The 22,032-nt window shown below is 39.2% G+C and overlaps 2 protein-coding genes across 2 annotated transcripts in view; one reads left to right on the top strand and one right to left on the bottom strand.

Annotated features, from left to right (window-relative positions):
- The window catches only part of pcxa (pyruvate carboxylase a), a 93,082-nt gene that overhangs the window by 21,876 nt on the left and 49,174 nt on the right, over positions 1–22,032 (bottom strand). The window lies entirely within an intron of this gene.
- Positions 4,522–13,036, top strand: lrfn4a (leucine rich repeat and fibronectin type III domain containing 4a). Its single transcript, XM_079487139.1, has 4 exons — positions 4,522–4,894; positions 5,374–5,859; positions 7,121–8,732; positions 11,257–13,036. Exons 3-4 carry the CDS (start codon positions 7,144–7,146, stop codon positions 12,314–12,316), a joined length of 2,649 nt encoding a protein of 882 aa, XP_079343265.1. The 5' UTR covers positions 4,522–4,894; positions 5,374–5,859; positions 7,121–7,143; the 3' UTR covers positions 12,317–13,036.

Here is a 22,032-nt window from a genome sequence, read left to right as displayed (position 1 = left end):
TAAAACAACAAATCAATGGTATTATACAACCAAATAAAATATGGGCATTATTTTATACATTTATTATTTTATAGTTAGTTTATCATTTTAATCCTAAATATTGTTATACAGTATATGGTATATACTAGAGATGCACAGACACTTAATTTCTCCATGATACTGATAGACGATTATTCAGAGTGATATGTCAAAACTGATACCAATAAGGAATTATTTTATACATTTTTATAAATTATTTTATACAATTTTAATTATAGAATATCATTTTAATTATTTTAGAGTTAGTTTGCCGATAGTAAATCCGCTGAAACCGACAGCAGATTATTTAAAGTGATATCTGTTGATACTGACTGTGAAGATCAAATTCTTTTGAATGTTATGAACTTATATAATGACTATTAATATTGAACATCAAACTGGTGGCGTTTCTCAACATTTTCTTTATACATAGCACAAGTTTTCCTGTCTTCTTTTGATTGACAGGATATATCAGCCTTGATCATTGGTTGGTTTAAAATTTTCGTCCGATGGCCAATGATGTGAAAATGTTATTTTACCGACCAATACAGATTACAGGCCGATATATCTGTGCATCTCTAGTATATAGTACTAGAGTACGTTTATTTATACTATAATATTTTAGATTCTTGTCTAGCTGCTTTTTTAAAGCTTCGCTAAGTCTGGGCATTCTTTCAACCAACTTCATCCACCTGGGATGATATTTAAACAGTACGGATTGTGGTCTCACGTTTGCTGGGAATTTGTTGGCAGTTTAGCTATTAGTTTCGTTATTCAGGCCAACTCCTAAGTAATCATTCTAGACTCATTAGTAATCTAATTAAAAGCTCATTTAAAGCATTGAGACATAAGCTTTTACATTGCATTACTTGCACAAATGTATATCATATGCATCCAGATTTAGTGAAAAATCATATTGACCACTGGTATTGACAGACAACAAGTTTATTGGCTTTTGGCTGTGTCAACAAGGGGCTTTCAATAACATGATTTCACAGCCACATCCTGACCTCACGTTCAATAGCGGAAACCCGAAGAGACTGCTCAAGAACACGGCACGCGAGCATACACATAAGCACACAACAATAAAGGGTTTTCTCTTTGCTGGTAGAGAATTTTTTTCCGACGGCTGTGTTAGGACAGTGTCGTTCAGAAGTGTTGCTGCAAAAGATTCTGTGCCCACAAGCTTTTTTCAATGGCTGAATCAAGTTAAGCGCTGATGTGAGAAAAGGGAAGGTTAAGCGTGCAATGTGAAAGATTTAGGAGGATTTATTGACAGAAATACAATCTAATATACATAATCATGTCTTCAGAGGTTTATATAGACCTTACATGATGAAGCTTTATGTTTTTATTAACCATAGAATGAGCTATTTCTATCTACATACACCGTGGGATCCCTTAAATGGAATTCCCACGTAATTTCTACAAAAGCCCTAAACATACAACCTACAAACTGCTCTACAGAAATCTTAAATATCTCCTTCAGCAAAGAAGTGAAAACGTGACGACATCTTCCATCTGTGTCAGCCACTGTAGTGCTTCAAGGAGTGTGGCGATGGTTGCAATTCGCAATCTCACCGCTAGATGCCACTAAATTTCATACACTGGGCCATTACTAAAAATAATTTAAAAAAGGAAACTTGCTAACGGTGTGGCTCCACATATTGAAAAAGAACCAGCTCTATACAATAGTGTAAATGTCAGCCTTAAAAAAAAGTTAAACGCTACACTACAAGCTACGAATAAAAAGTAGCCAGCTACATTGAAAAAGTGTCAAATGCCACACAAGCACCTGCTTAGAGACAGAATCTAAGTAGTGATTATTTTTTTAACCTGGTTCATTTAACTTCGGAAAAAAAGCATGTACAAGCTACAAAAGAAAAAAACCTTCCAGTGCTATACAAAAGAGAGAGAATAGATACAGTATATTAGGGAAAAACGTGTTTACTACCTCAGCTGTAGAGCTGCATGAATAATACAATATTACAACAAACAGTCATATAATCAATATAAACAGCTTGTTAATAAAAGGATGCGTTTAAAAACCAAATGAGCTACTGTCGTGCTATTAAAAATGTGTTTAAGTTAGTGGCATTTTTTTTAGTAAGTTACTCCCTAATGGTACAAATGTGAGAGATTAAAGCCCAGATGACAGATGGAAGGCCAGATGGTGAACTCACTACGTTTGTCTCACAGATTTAACCAGTTTGACTAGCTCATCAGAGTTGGGTGCTTTAGCATCACTTCAATGACTTCTCTGTGTATCTGTCCGTGGTGCTGAAATGACTAAAGTCTGAGTTTGAATACAGTTCCAGTCACTTTATGTAGGCGTATGCATGCACATGAAGAATCATATGCATTTTATTATATTAATTATAATTAGTAAACTTTACATATGAAAATATATTAAACATCCATTTCCAGTATTGGAAACATGATTTAACTGAACCGAGACCATGAGCCTGCTCGCTTGCCAAATCTAGCTTTCAAAGTCTGATACGTCAGCTGCAGTGAGCTTAAGCAGACTCTGAGCCCACCGGTTCTATGCTCCAAGTGTGTGGAGCGGGGCTGTCGTCCGCTTAGCTGTGCTTGCATGTAGTCAGGCCTCTATATATAGCCCGGCATAGAGACCGTGACTCACGCTCACCTAAAATCACTGAGCCCAGAAAAACAACACGATTATGAGAATTAGAGGTAGAAAATGTGTAACTTGGATCAGTCCAGTTCTTTTCTTGTGTTCCACTCTGCTAGCTTCATACTTCTCCACAGATAAAGACCTTGGTGTCAAGGTTGACAGCCATTTGTCTTTGGAAAATAACACTTTCAACATTTATAGAGCAGCATTCTTTGAACGCAGAAATAATGCCAAGGTATGAATCATGCTCTCTATTTCTAATGCAGAAAGGCTAGTTCATGCATTTATGACCTCAAGACTGGATTATCGTAATGCATTTTTGGCTAGGTGTTCTGCAGTACGCATACTTGTAAAACAAGTTTTAAGTGGTTCAAAATGCACCAGATAGAGTTCCTACAGGACTGGTGATATCAGCCCTATTTTACCACCGCTCCATCAACTGCATGCTGATTAGTTTTCTATGAATTACAAAATACAGCTACTCTCTATGAAGCTTTAGAGGAACATTTCACCCCAAAATGTAAACGCTGTCATCATTTACTCCACCTAAAGTTGTTCCAAATCTGTATAAATGTCTGTGTTATGCAAAACACGGAGGAGGATATTTGGAAGAATGCTTGTAACCAAACAGTTCTTGTCCATCGTTGACTACCATAGTAGGAAAAATTGCTTTAAACATTGGTTCTGTTGGACACAAGAGTATATTTTGAAAAATCTTTTATTCTGGGGCACCTTGACTACCATTGTCATTTTTCCTACTATGGTAGTCAAGGGTGGCCAAGAACTGTTTGTTTACAAGCGTTCTTCCAAATATCTTTCTCCTTATTCATGGGAACAAATACATGTATACAGATTTCAATGGAGGCCAATGTTGTTTGAAGACATTTTTCAAAATATCTTTTGTGTTTGCTGAAGAAGGAACGTCATACAGGTTTGAATTACATGAGTAAATAATAGATTGAAATGTTTATTTTTGGGTGAACTTTCCCTTAATGACGACAAAATGTCAGCCGTTTGATATTGTCTAAAATGTAATCTTAACATATTGCTTTTTTATGATTTACTCAATAAACAATGCCATATAACTAGAAAATATTTGGCAAATGTGCGTAATGTGCGCTCTGTGCCTGGCTGAATCCCGCTGCTCTCAAGGTTTTTTCCTTGTCCATCTAAACCTCTTATGGATTTTTTTCCTCACCGTTATTGCCTTTTGGCTTGCTCTCTGGGACTGCTAAGGCACTATTTTTTATGAAACTGCTCTGAAGTGACATGCATTATGAATAGCGCTATATAAATAAAACTGACGTGACACTCATAAGGTTATTACACTAAGTCAAGAGAGAGCTTTCCTTAGAAATGAGCTTTTCCATAATATTATGATGAGTGTGTCTACGAATGAAAATGATGTCATGAATAGTGGTTCATTAACAACAGACTGCATTCATATAAACTGAATAGTTATGTACCAGACCACCTTTTTAAAATGTTTAAAAACTATTATAGTGCCTGTTTTCCCCGTCACAACGGCATAATGTATAATCATTCAACATTTAAAGAGTGCAAAGTCTTGGACTTTGTGGTTCTTTGTGCTGCTGGACGGCAAACTACAAAGACCCAACAAGTGCCAGCGTTGCCCTGCTGTTAAAAGACAAATTGTCAGGGGGACAGAGCTTTGGGCAATTCCTGCTTATTTCCAAAACCGCACCCCAGTCAGCCAATACACTTCTCTCATTTTTCTCGTTTTCCCCTTGCATTCTGTTTCTCCCCTCATACACAGAGCAAAGACTGCTCCAGGCTTTAACACTCTCCCCTCCCTTTCTCTCGCTCTCTCTCTTCTCACATTCTCTCTCTTCCCTCCCTCCTGCTCACTCTGCCCTTGCTGTAGCAGACACATTGCAGTCACATGCGCTTGCTCTCACAAACATCGACTTGCTCCCTGCATCAAAAGCAACAAAGACTCGTGGAGCACAGGAACACGGAGTGAAACGGTAAAAGCAAGGCATTGATTGACCAGCTAATAAGCGGCAACAGCACGTGGTAATCTGAAGATTATTGTGGCTGTAGGTGATGGTTTCTTACTTTAAGGGCAGGGCTTGCTGGGACTGTCTGTAGGAGTAAAACAAAAGAGCCCGTGGAGGAATCATGTTACGAGGGTGCCAACCAAACGCACACTTTGAGGAAACGGGCTGTTGGAGAAAACCACAGATCTAGAAGATGGACGCAGAATTTGGAAATCAGGTTGGTGGTTGTCATTCATCCTCTAAAGGTTTTTAGAAAAAGCAGCAGTCTAAATGGAGGAGTAGAGAACAGATAACTCTAGACAGAAGGAAAACATTCAGAATGGATTAATCCGAGAGAAAACAACATGGACTGATCGAGCGAGAGAAGAGTATCATGCAGTGAAAATGAACCCATCGGAGGAACAAAGTCTATTTAGAAAAGATTGTGCATATACACACGGTTTGACTCTAAACCCAGAGGGTCTGCTTGAAAGCAGGTCTGATTGGATTATTTGCTTTAATGCGCCAGTTTACAGGAAGAATCAATTAATTTAGGATCCTCAATAGCACAACACACAGGCATCAGCAAACACATAGGACTAATATACAATACGGTTCACACAACAGAACTCAAGTTGTGACATTCGAAGGATGTGAGCTGTATGAAAAATAAACCGAAGAAATAATAATTAAAATATCTGTTGTGTCTTTTGGCAGTTCTGTCAGCGATGAAGTGGATCGGAAGGCAGTTCTTGAAGAACCTTTGCAGCTAAAAGAAGATTTATATGAAAGATTCTTTCTTTGGATTCTAATAACTATGGAGAATCCTGTCTCATGAACGTTTCAAAAGGCAGGATTTAGAGACATGTAATGAATATTAAGAAAAAGCACACATATCTACTTTTAAAGACTGGGGATTAAAAGGATGGAGCAGTGTGACTCACGGCGGATAAAGGAACTGCACGGCTGTAATGATGTGACTGTCAGCAATTCATCCATTTGACATCTGATCCAGCGCACAGAATCATGATTTGTGGTCATTAACAAATCGGAATAAAATCAAACAATCTGAAGACTTAACATTTCCACAGTGCTTCACTCTGGATTTGTAACCGACGTAATGAAGGAACTAACTGGGCAGATCAAATAAAAAACAAAAAGGCTTGGAAACCATTTTACATCTTGATGAAACAGACACGACAGGTATGGAAAATGGCAGTGTGTGTACATGTTTGTCATTTGATGTTCTCCTCCATGCTTCAAACTTAAGGCAGGAGGAAGCCCATGAGATCAGTCCATTGTTTCTGGGGTATTTACACGGTGTTATTCCAGATCGCACACTGAGCCCAAACTCCCCTGGGAATCCACTTTTTACATGCGCTATTGAAGCAAATTTGAACACGCACGGCTTTGAGCCAATTGCACATGGTTATTTATAGGATACATTTCCACTCTGCCCCATCTCATCTCTTCATTATTCTCCCTTACGCTCTGGTTCTCAAGACTGGCTTTGTGAGCATGACACTGGAGCCATTATGAAAGGTTGAAATGAGCCGGCCGAAATCTCATAAGGCAACAATTAGACGAAGGTAACATTGCAGCATAAGGCATTTTTGCAGTTGTTGCTTGAGACTGATGGACTAATTAAACGCAGTCAAGCACTTGTGAATGTTCAGAGACTTGTGTGCGTTAGATACCGCAAATCTTCAGTCACAGTTTTAAAAGCAATTAAACCTCATTACCCACACTCATTGTGGCGCTGTCTTCCGCTCGCTATTGTCCTTGAGCCGGTTGGTTTGTCCATTTCTGTCTGAGTGCAAGACAGAATAGACACGCACCCTCACACACACACATACAGACAGTTATGTATCAGGTTAATGGAGCAATCAGACCCCTGTTGAAAAGCAGAGAGCTGCAGGGAGAAGAACAAACATAAGGACATTAGACTTGGGTAAATAGATACACTTTGTCTGCTAACACAGCCACAACAACAGCCACATAATCTCACATCTGTGATGAGAAGACAACCAAGGCATTCATCACATTGAATGTGACTGATCATCTCGGGGCTTGTCCCTGGCAGCCATATCGAGTCTCTCCCTCCCCCTCACAAAGTTGAAAGTTCTAACAGAACTTACATGATAAATGCTTTGAAATTCACATTCAACTGTCTAAAGGTTTCAGGTAGACCATTAATCTGAAGCACTGGACATCAGTAGCTTGGCTCAGGATGAGCTCCTCTGTGAATTGATACGTTGTTAGATACGGCAAGCTTACGCTGGAAGAGCGAGTAGGCAGAAGACCAAGTCTCTGCGGTAATTAATGGATAACTGCATTTGTGATGAGGATGGGTGAATGGAAGAGCAGTTCCATAATTTAGAGAGAAACTTTGGAGGCATCAGTGACAGAAAGTGCTTTAGTGGCTTTATATCGGTAAAAACTTAATGTTGTTTTCCTTGCGCAGGTCTGTGGCCAACCTGGATTACCATGCTACACACACCACCAGGAAGTCCAGCAAGAAACTCGAAATGGAGATATCCTGCATCAACTATTCCAGTCAGCACAATACGCGTCAACCCCATGCCACAATCAACAATCCTCTGGCTGGGCCTCATAGTCTTTGTACTGCTGAGAAGCGGACCAGGTGTGTTGGCAGGCGAGACATGGGGCATGGTGTCAATATGCCCGATCCACTGTGTGTGTCGGAACTTATCAGAGTCTCTGAGCACATTGTGTGTGAATAAAGGTCTTCTTTTCGTGCCACCGAACATTGATCGCCGCACTGTTGAGCTCCGTCTCGCTGACAATTACATTGTGGAAGTGGGAGGTACAGACTTTGCCAATATGACAGGACTGGTCGACCTGACACTGTCACGTAACACCATCCATGCTCTAAAACCATTTGCCTTTTCGGATCTGGAGAGTTTGCGTTCACTTCACCTGGACACCAACCGTCTCACTGTGGTGGGACCGCAGGATCTGACAGGGCTTGTTAACCTTCAACATCTCATCATCAACAACAACCAGCTAACCAACGTCTCAGCAGATGCTTTTGATGATTTCTTACTAACCTTGGAGGATCTGGATCTTTCCTACAACAACCTGCACAGGGTCCCTTGGGAAGCTATTCAAAACATGGCTAGCCTACACACCTTAAATTTGGACCACAACCTCATAGACCAAATTGATGAGGGTTCTTTCGGTGAGCTCTTCAAACTCTCCCGACTGGATATGACCTCAAACAGATTACAGACTCTTCCTCCCGATCCGCTTTTTTCCAGATCCCAGATTGGGGTCATCAGTCCGACACCATTCAATTCCATCATCAGCCTCAACTTTGGGGGTAATCCCCTGCACTGCAATTGCGAGCTGTTGTGGCTGAGACGATTGATCCGTGAAGACGACATGGAGACATGTGCCACACCTGCTCATTTGGCAGGCCGCTACTTCTGGTCCATCCCAGAAGAAGAGTTTACATGCGAGCCTCCACTAATCACCCGTAATACCAACAAGTTGTGGGTGCTGGAGGGTCAAAGGGCCACGCTTAAATGCAGAGCTATCGGTGACCCTGAGCCAGTCATTCATTGGGTGTCACCAGATGACCGTATAATGGCCAACTCAAGTCGCATTCACTCGTACTACAACGGCACATTGGATTTTTTAGTGACCCGTGCCAGGGATGACGGCACCTATACGTGTATCGCAATCAATGCTGCCGGGGAATCCACAGCTTTGGTGGATTTAAAGGTCATCCCTCTACCCCACCGAGGGAATGGCACAATATCCCTAATCAACCAGAGAGACCCTGGATCCTCTGATATTAGCAGTGGGCGGGGGGGGATTGATGGGACAGGGAATGGTGTGGTGACTGTAAGGAACGTCACTGGGGGTAAGGCAGAATCTGGAGAGAGGGGAGGTGGCAGCGAGGGAGGAAACGATAACTTGGTGGGAGTGATGGGTGTGACATCTAGTTCAGCCCAGATTCGCTGGAAAATGGGTAGATCCTCAACTCCTTTCTTGGTTTGGATGTACCAAATTCAGTACAACAGCACAGCAGACGATGCACTTGTTTACAGGTAAGGAGGTTTCCTGATCTTTGTCTTTTATCATAAAGGTTGTGCTGCCACAACACTGTGTTGGTTTTCATCATTCAGAAAGAGTGAATGCATGTAAACATCACTGGCGCTCATGTTCATGGATTACAGGCCTTAGATATTGATGAAAGGATAAAAGCCAAAAGAAACAGACACAGACCCAAAGCAGATGGAAGATACAAGTTGAGCCATGAGGCTAAAAGAGATACAGGCAGCTATTTATAGCCAAAATGGGGGTGAGGGAAACAGAGCAGTGGAGTGAGAGGAAGTCCTTCTGACTCTGGGGAAAATAGGATGGACCCTTTGAAGCAAAACTTACACACTTGACGATGGTGTCTCAACGCATTAAGAAGAGTGAAATGGATCTAAATGGAAGGAGATGGGGTAGGACCCGAGAATAGCGCTGTGGGAGCTTGTACTGACTCCTAAAAAGTAATTTCAAAAAATTGTAAACCTCTAAGTTTCACAAACGTTTGACTTAAAGTTTGGCCAGGCTGCATTTAGACATACTTACAAGAGTCAAGAGTCAAAATAAAAAACTATGTTTTTGTCTTATTTGTTCATTTGAATCCTGCAGTGTTATCTTTACATTTTTGGAATCCAAAATTCCAAAGGAAGCTCACAGAGGTTAGAATCAAAGTTAGAAAATAAATGAGTCTTCCAAGGGATGTGGTCTATAATGCATAGTATAACTATGGGGGCATGTTTGTGACATAAAATGAAATATTTAAATAGACTAAGGATGTAAAAGTAAAAGCTGCAGATTTCTTGCTATAAAACCCTTAAATGGAATTGTCTTGTTCAGTGTTTTTGCATAAAAAATAGGAATTAGTCAAATTACGTTTCATATAATGCCACAACTTGCACTGAACAAGTAAAATTCCTTAAATTAAATTTACCTTTAACAAGACCACCAATTCTGAACACCCTAGAAAAATACAGCTATAAATATCATGTATGGGTTACATCACTGCAGAACTTTAAAAAGGTTTCCTTCACAATCATCCATATGATATTGAAGTTTAATATGTAGATAAGTATGTAAATGTATCATTGATATGCAGTGACACACTGCGCCTCAAAACAGGAAAAGTATGTGTGAACGCAGTCTTTGATTCCTAAAATTGCTACTTTAATAACATTATACTGTAGTTCTTTTTACCGATGCTAATACTCAGGGGACTCATTGTGTAGCAAATAAATAAATAAATGAGTGACGAATCTCACAAAAGACTGTCAAATCTAAAAGCACGCATATTGAAAGCAGAGGAAAGGAGATTAGAAGTTGTTCAAGGTCCTTCTCGCAGCAACCATCAATTACCTCTTGATGCAATGAATTAAAGTCTCAAATCATGCGTAACCATCCAAAGCATTTTCATTATTGCCATTTACGCCAAAGCAAATCCAGAGGACACAGCCAATGAAGTCCACATAAATAGGACCATATAGACCCCTTTTTCACCAGAGATATATGGTCATAATTGACGTAATTTCATAAAAAGGTATTTTTCTACTGTCTAAGCAAATCAAGCAGTACTGCCAGTCATCACAGCTGCAGAACATCGGAAACGCATCTAACCAAATGATTGCAGACAGCTACATGATAATTTGTGCAGTTTAAAATGAACATTAAAATATACTTAAAATATATAACTGAAAAGTTGCATCATGTAATTATTTAATGAACAGAATTTTTATAAACATAGTATATGGCAAGATGATACTTGGCAAGAGAAAATTGGTTTCTCAGCTAAACCCGAGTGCTTTCTTCCAAGTGTTTTTTCCTTCCACTACATAAACTTACTTTGCAGATAATGTTTAGCCACTGTCACCTTTTGCTTGCTCAGAGGGCATTAATATGAAGTTAAATTTGTGCCTTACAAATCTGCATGTGCATATTAAGAGTAGCAAAAGTGTAAATCATATTACAAGAGTAAAATAAAAATGTGCATGTGCAGAATAAGAGTCTAATAAATGCTCTAATAAAAGAAAGGCGGGACTATGTGTTTCTTGTAACCAATCAAATCTGGTAGATCTGACTAGTTAAATAACAGAACGTGCTTCATTTTTCCTGTTTCAAATGTTTTTTTCTTTTTGCATTTAATGGCACTGTTTTCATAAATATAAAATTTAAAAGTTTAAAGGGATCTTCCTTAAAATTCTGCTATGAATTACTTCCCCAACTTTTTCCAAACCAACATAGATGTCTTTGTTCTGTTGAACACAAAGAAAGGTATTTAGAAAAATGTTAGCAACTGACAGTTCTGGGCCACCATTGACTACCACAGTAGGAAACATTACAATGCCAAAAAGTTCCCCAAAACAGTTTGCTTTCCTAAATTATGTTCTTTTCATTTAATTTAATCGTTTCAGAAATCCCCTTCTCAGCAGAACATGCTTCTACATGCTCACATTATTTACTTGATATATATATATATATCTGTCTTTTGTTTCTTGATGCACTCTTTACCCTTTTTTCTCATTAACCTTTTCTATTTGATGTCAGAATTCTGCCACCAACTAGTAACAGTTTCCTGCTGAAAAACCTGGTGTCGGGAGCAGACTACACCCTGTGCGTCTTGGCCATATTTGATGATGGCATCTCCTCCCTGGCTACAACAAAGGTGTTGGGCTGCATCCAGTTCAGCACTAAAGAGGATTACCCAGAATGCCGTTCTCTGCATGCTCACTTCCTGGGGGGCACACTGACAGTGATGGTGGGTGGCGTGGTGGTGGTAACCCTATTGGTCTTCACAGTGGCCATGATGGTTCGCCATCGTGTCTGCGGCGAGTGCCGGGACGATTCCAACAGGTCGGGCAAGTTTTTGCCAGCCAAAGGGGTGGATGTTTATGCCCAAACGAACGGAAACAACAGCATGATGATGGTGGCGCTGCCAAATAGAGTCTTGGCCCAAAGATCAAAAGCAACACAGGACAAAACCAAACACAAGTCTGACTCTGCATCCAAACCAACACAGAGCCCTGAGCCGCTCGGCGGCCGGAGCGCCTACACCTGCGGTGGGGGCGAAGGTGCAGCGAGGAAAAAAATGTTCACCCCTCTCACGCCAGAGAACGAAAGATTGACACTCTTCTACTCCCCGAGTAACACGCTTCCCCTACCGACACACAAGCGAACTGGTAGGCCCAAGTTACGAAAGTCCCTGGAGACAGAGGTAGACGTGGATAGGGAGCTGGGGTGCAGGAGAGTCTCTCTTGCATTGACACACGATGGAGAGGAAGAACAAGACGGAGAGTCAGACTTTGGGAGGGCTCTGAAAACCAAACGAAGCTGCTCTTTCGATGTGGGTGAAATCACCACCACCAGCTGCTATGGCTACGCAAAGCGGCTGAGCGTCATCTGGACCCGTCGTAGCCAGTCGCTGCATGGCATGCTGGTACACTGCACCTCCAGCACAGGCAGCGAGCAGTACGGCCACGCTCTGACACAAAACTATCTACATGCCTTTGCTTCCAACAACTCCTCAAACTCCAACTGTAACTCGACTTCTAACTCGAACAGTAGCATGACCGTCAACCCAAGAGACTTGGAGGAAAGTGTGGTGTAGCTGCATTCAGGGTCAAAGAGACCTATAAAAAGATAAAAAGGGACAAATGCGGTAACTCGCGAGAACACAAACTATTAAATTGTGATTATCAGAGGAGAACAGGAGTCGATGTGAAGCGGTCCTCCGGACACAAAAGATTGGCTTTTATGTGATGACCGTCATTATTTTAGCCACAACAAGAATCGAAATCAATTTATGCGGAGACAAAGAATGACGAGTTGGATTTGTAGAAAAAAAAAGAAACGCAAGGACATGTTTGTTTTTTATGATGGGCTTAAGGCATGGGGGATTACAACCTAAAGCATCTGTTTCAACAAGATTAACGAACCAATTAATAAATGGTTGAATAAATCATTATACTCGAGCAACACTATTTGAATGATAATGCCAAGCTGAAACAAGTGGGTAAATTTTATAAAAACAAAACGCAAAGAGGGAATCCATTATCTGTCAAAATATGCTGCTGTAAACACGTGGGCCCTCTGATGAGAGGAAAGTATATAAATACGCTGTAAAGTGTCTTCAATTTTCTTGGTGGTTATGTTTTTCAATGAATATCGAAAAGAAAGGGGAGGGTCAGCCACTGAACATTTCAGCACGTTGGCTAAACAGATGAATCATTTGTTCAAATGTCATTCAACAGTGGTCTCTGAATAGTCATTCTTGTTCTTGTCTGATCAGCCTTTATTCAACACCATGAATAATAAAAAGATGTTCTGTAAAACTGATATTCGGTTTTGTTGAATGTGGCTGTAATGAGCTCTAATTGAGATCAATCTGATCTGATCGGTTAATTGCTTATCAAAGTCCTTAAAGCCGCAAGACGTCCACATTGCTTTGAACCCCAAGCTTTTGACCGCTTAGAGCATCTAAAAACCTGATGAAAATGTCAGATAGGATAATACGGACTAATGTGCGAATACGACTCCATTAAAGCAAATAAACCAGCTTTGCTCGCGTTAAGATTTAATTACAGATATCAAACAATAAAAACAACGGCTAATCGGGAAGACCTCGGCGAGCGAGAGTTTAACTGCGTGTCATTTCCTGGGAAGATTTCTTCGCTTCTGTTGTGTGCGTGAGGTGCAAATATAGTTATGAGGGAGGCCAAGCCCACTGCAGAGCAGTTTATATAACAGCTGACAGAAGAGAGGAAGATTGAGATGAAAGAGGCAGGACGGAGGTGTGATGTGTGGACTAGAAAGACGACCGTGGTGCAGTCGGGGAAAGTATACTGCTTGTATCAATATTCAAGCTGGTGTGCCGTTCCAATGAAATGACTATAATATTATATCTGAAATGCTCCCTAGTGCTCAGGATATAGGCATGTATAAATTTGTGCCAAATTACAGCATTAACAATATGTGCCTAGAATATGCTCTATAAAATGGCTAATTGATACTTTGCACTATTTGACTGTACACTTATTGAACTCTTTGAAAAAGCTCACCGAGATTCTCTCAATGCATCCTGGGATTTATTTCTTTATGAAACACACATGCAGTGCTGTGTTGAAAACTGGCTAAAGAGGGTATCTTATTACATATGTACATAATTTCGCTACCTACTGTAAACTTTCACCTTCAGGAGTACATATATGATGCTTTGAAATGCTGCAGATATAGTTGGTTCCCTAGACATTTGGAAAAGATATAGTACTGAATAAGTACAGAATATGAAGCATAATTTCTTCCTCATTACATTCTCATTAATAACAATAAAACACAAGGGTGTAATTGGACGTTTTGTCACGATACAATCCGTTATCATTTAGCTTATTTTTGCAGATACCTTTTGATTATTACGATCCGATTCAGGGTTAGATTGATCGATTCATGGATATTAAATATGTGCCTATTTTACACAACCAGGTCATTTTTAGAAAACTCATAAATGCAACCAAAATATCATGACTGTTCTTCCAAAACCTTAGACATCCAAATTCGCTGGTTTTCAGGAAATAGAATACATGGACAACACAGAACTTAATCATTACAAAGTCGACAAGCACTTTCATTACTTTTCATTGGGTAGATATTTGAAAACCCAGTTAAAAACAAAGACTAGACAAAAGACTAATAATAATAATAATAATGAGAACAGGAGCTTTAATTGAACACTCTGATAATGGCACATCCTGTATTCCCATTGACCTATCAGTAAGCCCCGCCCCACCAAGTTACTGTTTCTTACTTGGACAAGCGACCAGAGTTCCGAATGTTTTTAAGTGTAAAAACCTTGTCCGAAGCAGTTTGTTACATTTTGGACATACTCTGTTGTTTGAGGAGAGTTCATGTGAGATATAAACGATTTTCAAATACGGTGGATAAAATTGTTTTATTTGGAAGCGAGGGTTTACAGATCAAAATGAAAGCAGGAGAAGCCTCATGTTACGGTCATCACAATTGCAGATGACAACATCTAGGATGTATCGCAATGTAAGATAAATTAATTTACATTTAACCACTTTAATATGGAGAGACACTGAAATCTAGACCTTCGTCTATGACCTACAATGTACATGCTATGAGAACGATTATTTATTTAGGTTTGTACGTTAGCATGGACTCACTAACTTAACTAGTTTTAGCCATAGACTAAACTGAAGCACAAGATGACATTAATGATCTGCAGATGGAAACTAACTTAGTCAAAGTATGATAAGCAGTATATAAACGTTTTTGTCTTTACTGGGATTGGAGTTGAATCGAGTTTCTGCGACCACAATTTGCTCTTTTTGTGTGGGTTTATGAAATTGAATGAAATAAATTCCGTTCCTCATCCTCCCAGGACACCTGGAATTAGTGTTACAAGTACAACAGGCACAGTTTTATCATTTTTGTAGCATAGAGCACCAACCGATGAGAGCTTCGGATCTTACAATGATTCTCTATGGCGATAAAACCAAAAGTTGTCCAAATTCCGGTCCCCATACAAAAACAAAATAACTGGGTTACACATGAAACCAATAGTCACTAGCAATTTACAATGCGGTTGTATTTGCTTATATTCTTTAATACATTAGCATTACATGAACCGTAAGATTAATAAATACTGCAGTATTATTTATTGTTAGTTACATTTCCTTATTTTCTAAAACATTTTTAAATCAAATGTTCACATTAGTGAATGCACAATGAACGAAACTGTATTAACATAACACCTAACATTAACAAATGTGATCCTGGATCACAAAACCAGTCTTAGGGGATTATCACATAGAACATGCAATTCTCCAATTCATGTGTAACCCCATTATTTATTTTTCATATTATGAAGATTTTTTTGTTATTTCCATATATAACAACTTTATTTTTGTGAGTGGATGGCCTGCTACAGTGCCTCTGGAATCTGAGGGTCCAGAAAAATCTAAATATTTGCCTTAGAAGCTTTTAATCAGAGTTTTTAACTGTTGTATCTCTGCCAGATATGGTCATATCCTAACAAACATCAATAGAAATATTGTTTATTCAGCTTTCAGTTTACGTAAAAATCTCCATTTCGAAAAATTGACCCATAAGACCCATTAAACTGGTTTTGTCGTCCAGGGTCACAGATGTTAATAATATTGTAAATATGCTGTAGAAGTATTGCTCGTTTTTAGTTCATGTTAGTTGAAACATTTACTCATGTTAACAAATATAACCTTGTTTTAAAATGTTATATAATAGTTGAATGACTATAAATCTTGTAGGGGCGGTTTCCCAGACATGGCTCAAGTCTAGTCCCAAAACAACTTATATGTTAGAGGGGTCTTGATTGAAAACAACTTACACAGACTTATCTTAAAATATAGCAGTGCGATTATTTCATCTTAAGATGCAGACCAGTGATGCTTTTTTGTAAATATGTTTTTTTAAATTGACTTAAATATCCTAATTTAACTAAGGCCTAGTCCTGACTTAAGCGGCTCCTTGTCAGGGAAACTGTCTCATACGTTTTTCAGCTAAAATATGAAATAGGTATCAATATTTTATGCATCGATATGTTGTATCGTTAGACATTTGATCAATTCATCAATCTATATTGATGTAATGAGCAGGTTTTTTAGGTGTAACTAACAATTCAAGCACTGCCACCATCTCTGAAATACGGCATGTGTCCACTCAGAAACATCACTCACTAATGGCACGCTCTCCAGACTCTTTTGTTGCAGAGTGTGATGTCTAAAATTTCAGGCATGCGTTTTATTTCCAAAGCACCCTCCAGAGAGCATAACTGTCTTTACACAGTCTATGAAAAGCGTGCAACCCTGAGTTCATAAAACAGCGTGGGCAGCAAATGGAGGAGAGAGAACCTCATCCTTCTGACTGCCACTGGCAACACTCTGCCCCCTTTACCCAATTAAAACCTCCTGCTGGCACGTCGCTGCTCGGCACATCATGCATGCAGAAGGTGCAGTAGCAGTGATGCAGACAGAGGTGGCCTGTTCTCTCTCTGGCAGTGATGACTTCACTGCAGCTGCACCCACGGAGCTCTCCTCCTCCCTCTATATCTATCCATCATGATAAAGAGAGCAAGAGTCTTGACAACAACCCAGCAGCACACAAAGTGCAGTCTAAGCAACTTTAATCCATTGAGCTTCAAACTCAAACAGACCGAATCAAACACATGGTGAGAAACATCTGCGGTGCACAGCGAACGATTTCCCTAAATGGTCTCAAACACATACAAAGTTTGTAAAATGGCAAACGTATAGCTGATATCACAAGCACCCCATTTTACTTTCTGTACAATACGAGTGCTTTTCAACATATTAGGACATACGGTCCTGCGCAAAAATCTCAGGTCATCATCAACTTTGTAGTTTTAGCATGTTGTCATTTATTTTTGAGTCTATTTATTGAGATACCGACAGAAAATTAGGGAAATATGCACATAATGTAAAAAAAGGCTTTTCCAAGTGATAGTTCACCCAAAAATTTTAATTCTGTCATCATTTACTCACCCACTGGTCATGTCAAACCTATATGACTTTCTTTCGTCTGCAGAACGGTTCTGAACCGTTCGGTTATCAACATTCTTTAAAATATCTTATTTGTGTTCTGCAGAAGTAAGAACGTCATACTGGTTTGAAATGACTAAAGGGTGAGTAAATTATGTAGAATTTTCCTTTTTGTGGGAACTTTCCCTTTCAGGCTAAAGTCAGCTTCTTACTATAAAGAGTTGTTTTTAGAATATTTTTTAATATAGACGGACACTGTCATTTTTACACACGGGCTGGAAAAGCATAGCTACTGAAGTAGTCCATTCCACGGGGATAAAACAAATCTTTCTGTAATATTACTTTACTCCACCTGCTCGTGTAAAACTAATACCATCTGAATAGGGCTTAAAATAATGACATTCACCTGGATCATAAGGGGGAACGTCAACTCCCACATAACCAGACCTCCTCTCCCCTTGCTGTCTGGTCTCCTCAGACTCCCGACACCAAGGTCAAAGAGAACACAGTCAAGTGAACTTTTTTCTTACTCGCCCCCCTCTACGCCTTTAGGTCATGATGTTCTCACTTTCCCTTAAATTTAAGCAGGGCGGAGAGATGTTTTGGGGAGGTCATCATTTTAAAAAGTGCACCAACTCTGTGGCTTTATAACCACCCTTTCTTACATCCCCCTACCAGCAAAGACTTACCCAGAAGCCTCTGCCTGTTCTGCTTTATCTCTTCTTCTCCTCTTATCAAAACGCACACCCTTTCCAGTCAGGACAGGGTGAGCGTGGGCGTCTGACAGGTGCTTTTCTGTTGGAGGTTGGAGCTGTCAGCCCCTTCCGCACCTCGCCGGTACCCCGGGTGCATACGCTCTCACTATTAGCAGCTCTCTCTTCATCAGTGGCAAGATTTCTCATTCACGACAGGTCTCGGCTGCCAGCGCCGCTAGCCAGGACTTTGAAAAGGCATTAAGTAATACCTCGAAGGTTGCAAGGTGCCGTGTCCCATTCATGCGGCCCCCTTTGTTCCTAAAGCTTTGATTCTGTTCTCCTGTGAGCACCTGCTTTATTTTTAATGGAGTCTCGTGAGAGAGAACTGACAGCGTACAGATTCTGGGATCCAAAGGGATATATGCAGTCTCATCTAGTACTATAACAACATCTAGTTCACGGTTTCCTACCGTGCACTTTTGTTTTCAAGGTAATTCGTCGCTTTCCTGTGAACTGCAAAACATGTATTCTTGAATCTTTGGATCCTACGAATAAAAAAGATTATCTTCTCATTTGTTTAAAGATTTACAAGAGACCATTGCACAGCATAAATGTTTGTGAGTGTGAAATGGTGCGATTACACGGCAAAAAAATGGTTTCAACCATAAATGCAACCACTAAAAATATTTGCCTAGGGGATAATAAAAATAATCTACAATTAAACTAGCATCTAGTATCACAATATTGCTTCAAGCACATTTATCTACTGTTAATAAATGTAATGCATTTAAAACCTTACACAGTAATCATCAAGGAAATTTATCCTGCATGTGTGAAGGATTAAAAATAAGGATAAAGACTTGCTGTGTATTTTTGCACTCCTGTTACCATAGAAATTTCTCAATATGCACCATTAATAACCAACAACCCTGTGAAGCATCAGAACCTTCAAGTCCCCATGGATGTTATTGAGGATTATAAGCAAAGGCACCCTGATATCAGCAACAGCGTCCTCATGGGAGAACCGTAGCATCCAGCGGGGGGAAAACAGTGCTTTCAAACAACACCACCACTAGGACGTTAGAAGGGATTATTCAGCAATAATGATGAGAGAAGACAATTTATCTTGAATACAACAGAACTGCACAAACTCACAAGCACCGACATGAACACATTGCAATAGGACAAACAATAGCGACCATAAAAGCAGCACAGAGATCTCCAAAGCAGTCCCTTCAGGAGTAAAGCTAGATATCGATTCAGCAGCAGAAAGCAAAAACAGATGACAGTCACGTGCTGGTGTGGATATAGATCAGCTCTGCTCATGTGTGACCGAAAGGAGTCACATTGCAGTCAAATGGCCGCAGAGCTAAAGAGTAATGGTGCTGCCAGGGCTGCCAATTTAATTTGTTAAGTTAGTTTGATTATTTAATTAAAAGATAATGTGATGATAAATTAATGCAATGAATCATTCATCGCCAACGTGCTACGTTGAAGATGTCTGTCTGCATTGCGTATACACGGACCAACAGTTCTTTTAGTAACTGTAGTTGGAAATCAAGTATGTGTCCTGTGTGAATGGAACAAAGCCTACCTCAAACAAACAATAACTGTGGATTGCTTAAAATCGGAGCAAATCGACCATTGTTTACACTATATATTTTAAATTTCTTTGACATAGCCCAACTCTGTCAATATTAAAGATATCAAATATATCAAGGGGTAATACATTATGTATGACAGGGGTGTAAAGTACTTCAGTACTTTTACTTAAGTACATCAAGTATCTTTACCGAAGTGTTTTTACTCTGAGAAATGTCTACTTCACTACGTTATAAAGCATATAGTGTGTGAAGCATATATACCCCTTCATTTATACTTTTTTACAACATTTCATGAAATACATTTTTTCATTAAAACTCTACCATCTTACTTTTACTGAGATAAAAGTATTTCAGTAAAATTACTTGAGTACTTCAATATTTCAAAAAGTTAATTAAAAATACTTTTAAAACTACAAGAAAACTGAACAAACTCTGGTTGAGAGAAAGAACTAAAGAATAGACAGTACTAATCAACAAACATTCATATTATAATAAATTAGTTATTAGAGATAATATTCATATCATAAACTAGGGCTGTCAATAGATGAAATATTTTAATAAATATTTTAACCCTTTTTGTGCGATTAACCGCACACATAGTTAAATTAAACATACACCATTATTTAGTTTAACATGTTTATTTTAGTGCTGTCAATCGCTTAAAAAACATTAAAGCTGTGTGTGATTAGTAAGTTAATTATACTTTTACATTCTAATAATTTCACATTTTACCTCAACGTTAACATCATCATTTTATGAATGAAATCCAACATTCTTATATTGTTGGCTTTGCAACTGATGTCTTTATTAAATATATATTTTTTTCCAAACTCATTATAATAAGTTTTAGGAAAGGAAATATAAAATAAAATAACACTCAACAGTTTACTGCTATATAATACAGAAGAATCCTCTTTAAAGCTACAAATCACATTAATTAAATTTTTTCTTTGATTAATATTTAATTAACATTTAAGAAAGCGGCCCCTTTAAGAGATGCTGCTCTAAGCAGGTCTAATGCGCTTCCTATTTTCACTACTTATTGCATTAATTTAAAGGGGTCATGTAACTAGACAATGATGACAGAAAAAAACAGATGTTGTGTCAATGACGTTAAATATTTTTTACGCGTTAATCTGAACAAATTAAAGCGCATGCGTTTATGTTGACAGACCTACCGAGATCAATTAAAATCTTTATTGCCCTTGTAAAAACAAATAGTATTGTTACAAAGAGCCTCTTATAAATGTGAACTGGGAATAAAGAGTGCTTTGTTTTCTTTATACCAGTGTACTAGAGAAGTACAGCTCTACTATGATAGAAGGTGAAAAGACCATGATGACTGAAGAAGGACAAACACACTTCAGACTCGAGACCGCGGCTCTCCAGGGAGAACAGGATGGCAAATTTGAGTTGCGTCCTGATTCAATTTCACGTATTTACTTAAGAGTGAGACCGCTCTTCGCCTGTTCTTTTTCTTTCTCCATAACGCCTCCCTCTCTCTAGGGCCCTTAATCTCTGTCAGCGCCCATCACTCTTCCACCGCTGCCATCACGCAGAGAAGCTCTCTCAAGCCTCGCATCTTCCGCTCGGCCTCCAGGCTCCTGACACGAGCTCAACTTCCTGACAGTGATGAACATATCTTGATATCATATAAAAGCAGGCATCCCAGAGAAGAGACAGAACGAATAAAAAGTGTAAGACGCAAACTAACAAAAGCGTTGGAGAAGAACATAAAAAAAAACTAAATTTTTAGTGAACATGACTTTTAGATCTGGCGAGCTTTTGAAAGCCAGCAGGACGGTGCTGAAAAACAAGATGAAACATTCAGGAGTTTATTTAATCACACTGAACTGTTAGCACCAGGGGCGTATCTTCGGCTCCAATTGTTTCTCTTGTGTTGATTTTCTTTACTGCAAGGAAACTGCCATCCTGCGGTTTCTAATTGAGGTTCCTCGCAAGATAACGGCCTGTTTCTTTAAACATATGTCTAAAGCACCATCAACAACTACTGAAGCATTCTATAATGGCCAACAACACAGTTCGCAAAATGTTACCCAGGGTGGTACAAAGTGAAGTTGTCTGAGCATGAATGTACGAGTGTGTGTGTGTTTAAATCTACTTTGATAGCAGCAGACTGTGGTCAGACTACAAACCACTTAAGTGTACTAGCGTATGTATTATTTAATCCTCACAGCAAGGAGGTTTAGTCATTAGATCGCATTTGCATACCCAGAGTAAAGGGTTTTTTAAGTCACATTTATATAAGAAAAATCACCTTGCTGGCTGAAACACGGTGCCTGCTCAAGTTGAAAGATCGATTGAAGGGTGAACAAAGAATCGTATTGCATGCACGTCCGTGCATTCGCATCTGCCTGGAATGGCCAGAAATAAATAATGTTGAAGCACAGGCTTGTATGTTGAGGGGAAAAAAGCAAACAACTGGAAAGCGAAGTAATTAAAAAGAGATTT

The sequence above is a fragment of the Barbatula barbatula genome (genome assembly GCF_947034865.1).
Source record: "Barbatula barbatula genome assembly, chromosome: 22".
Classification (NCBI taxonomy): domain Eukaryota; kingdom Metazoa; phylum Chordata; class Actinopteri; order Cypriniformes; family Nemacheilidae; genus Barbatula; species Barbatula barbatula.
Note: the sequence above shows the minus strand (reverse complement) of the source record. Positions and strands in the feature narration are given on the sequence as shown.

What these genes read in the sequence shown, in the direction of transcription:
- lrfn4a (XM_079487139.1), top strand. Translation starts at nt 7,144, where the DNA reads ATGCTACACACACCACCAGGAAGTCCAGCAAGAAACTCGAAATGGAGA. An exon ending in GACGATGCACTTGTTTACAG is followed by an intron (nt 8,733 to 11,256) that starts GTAAGGAGGTTT and finishes ATTTGATGTCAG; the next exon opens with AATTCTGCCACCAACTAGTA.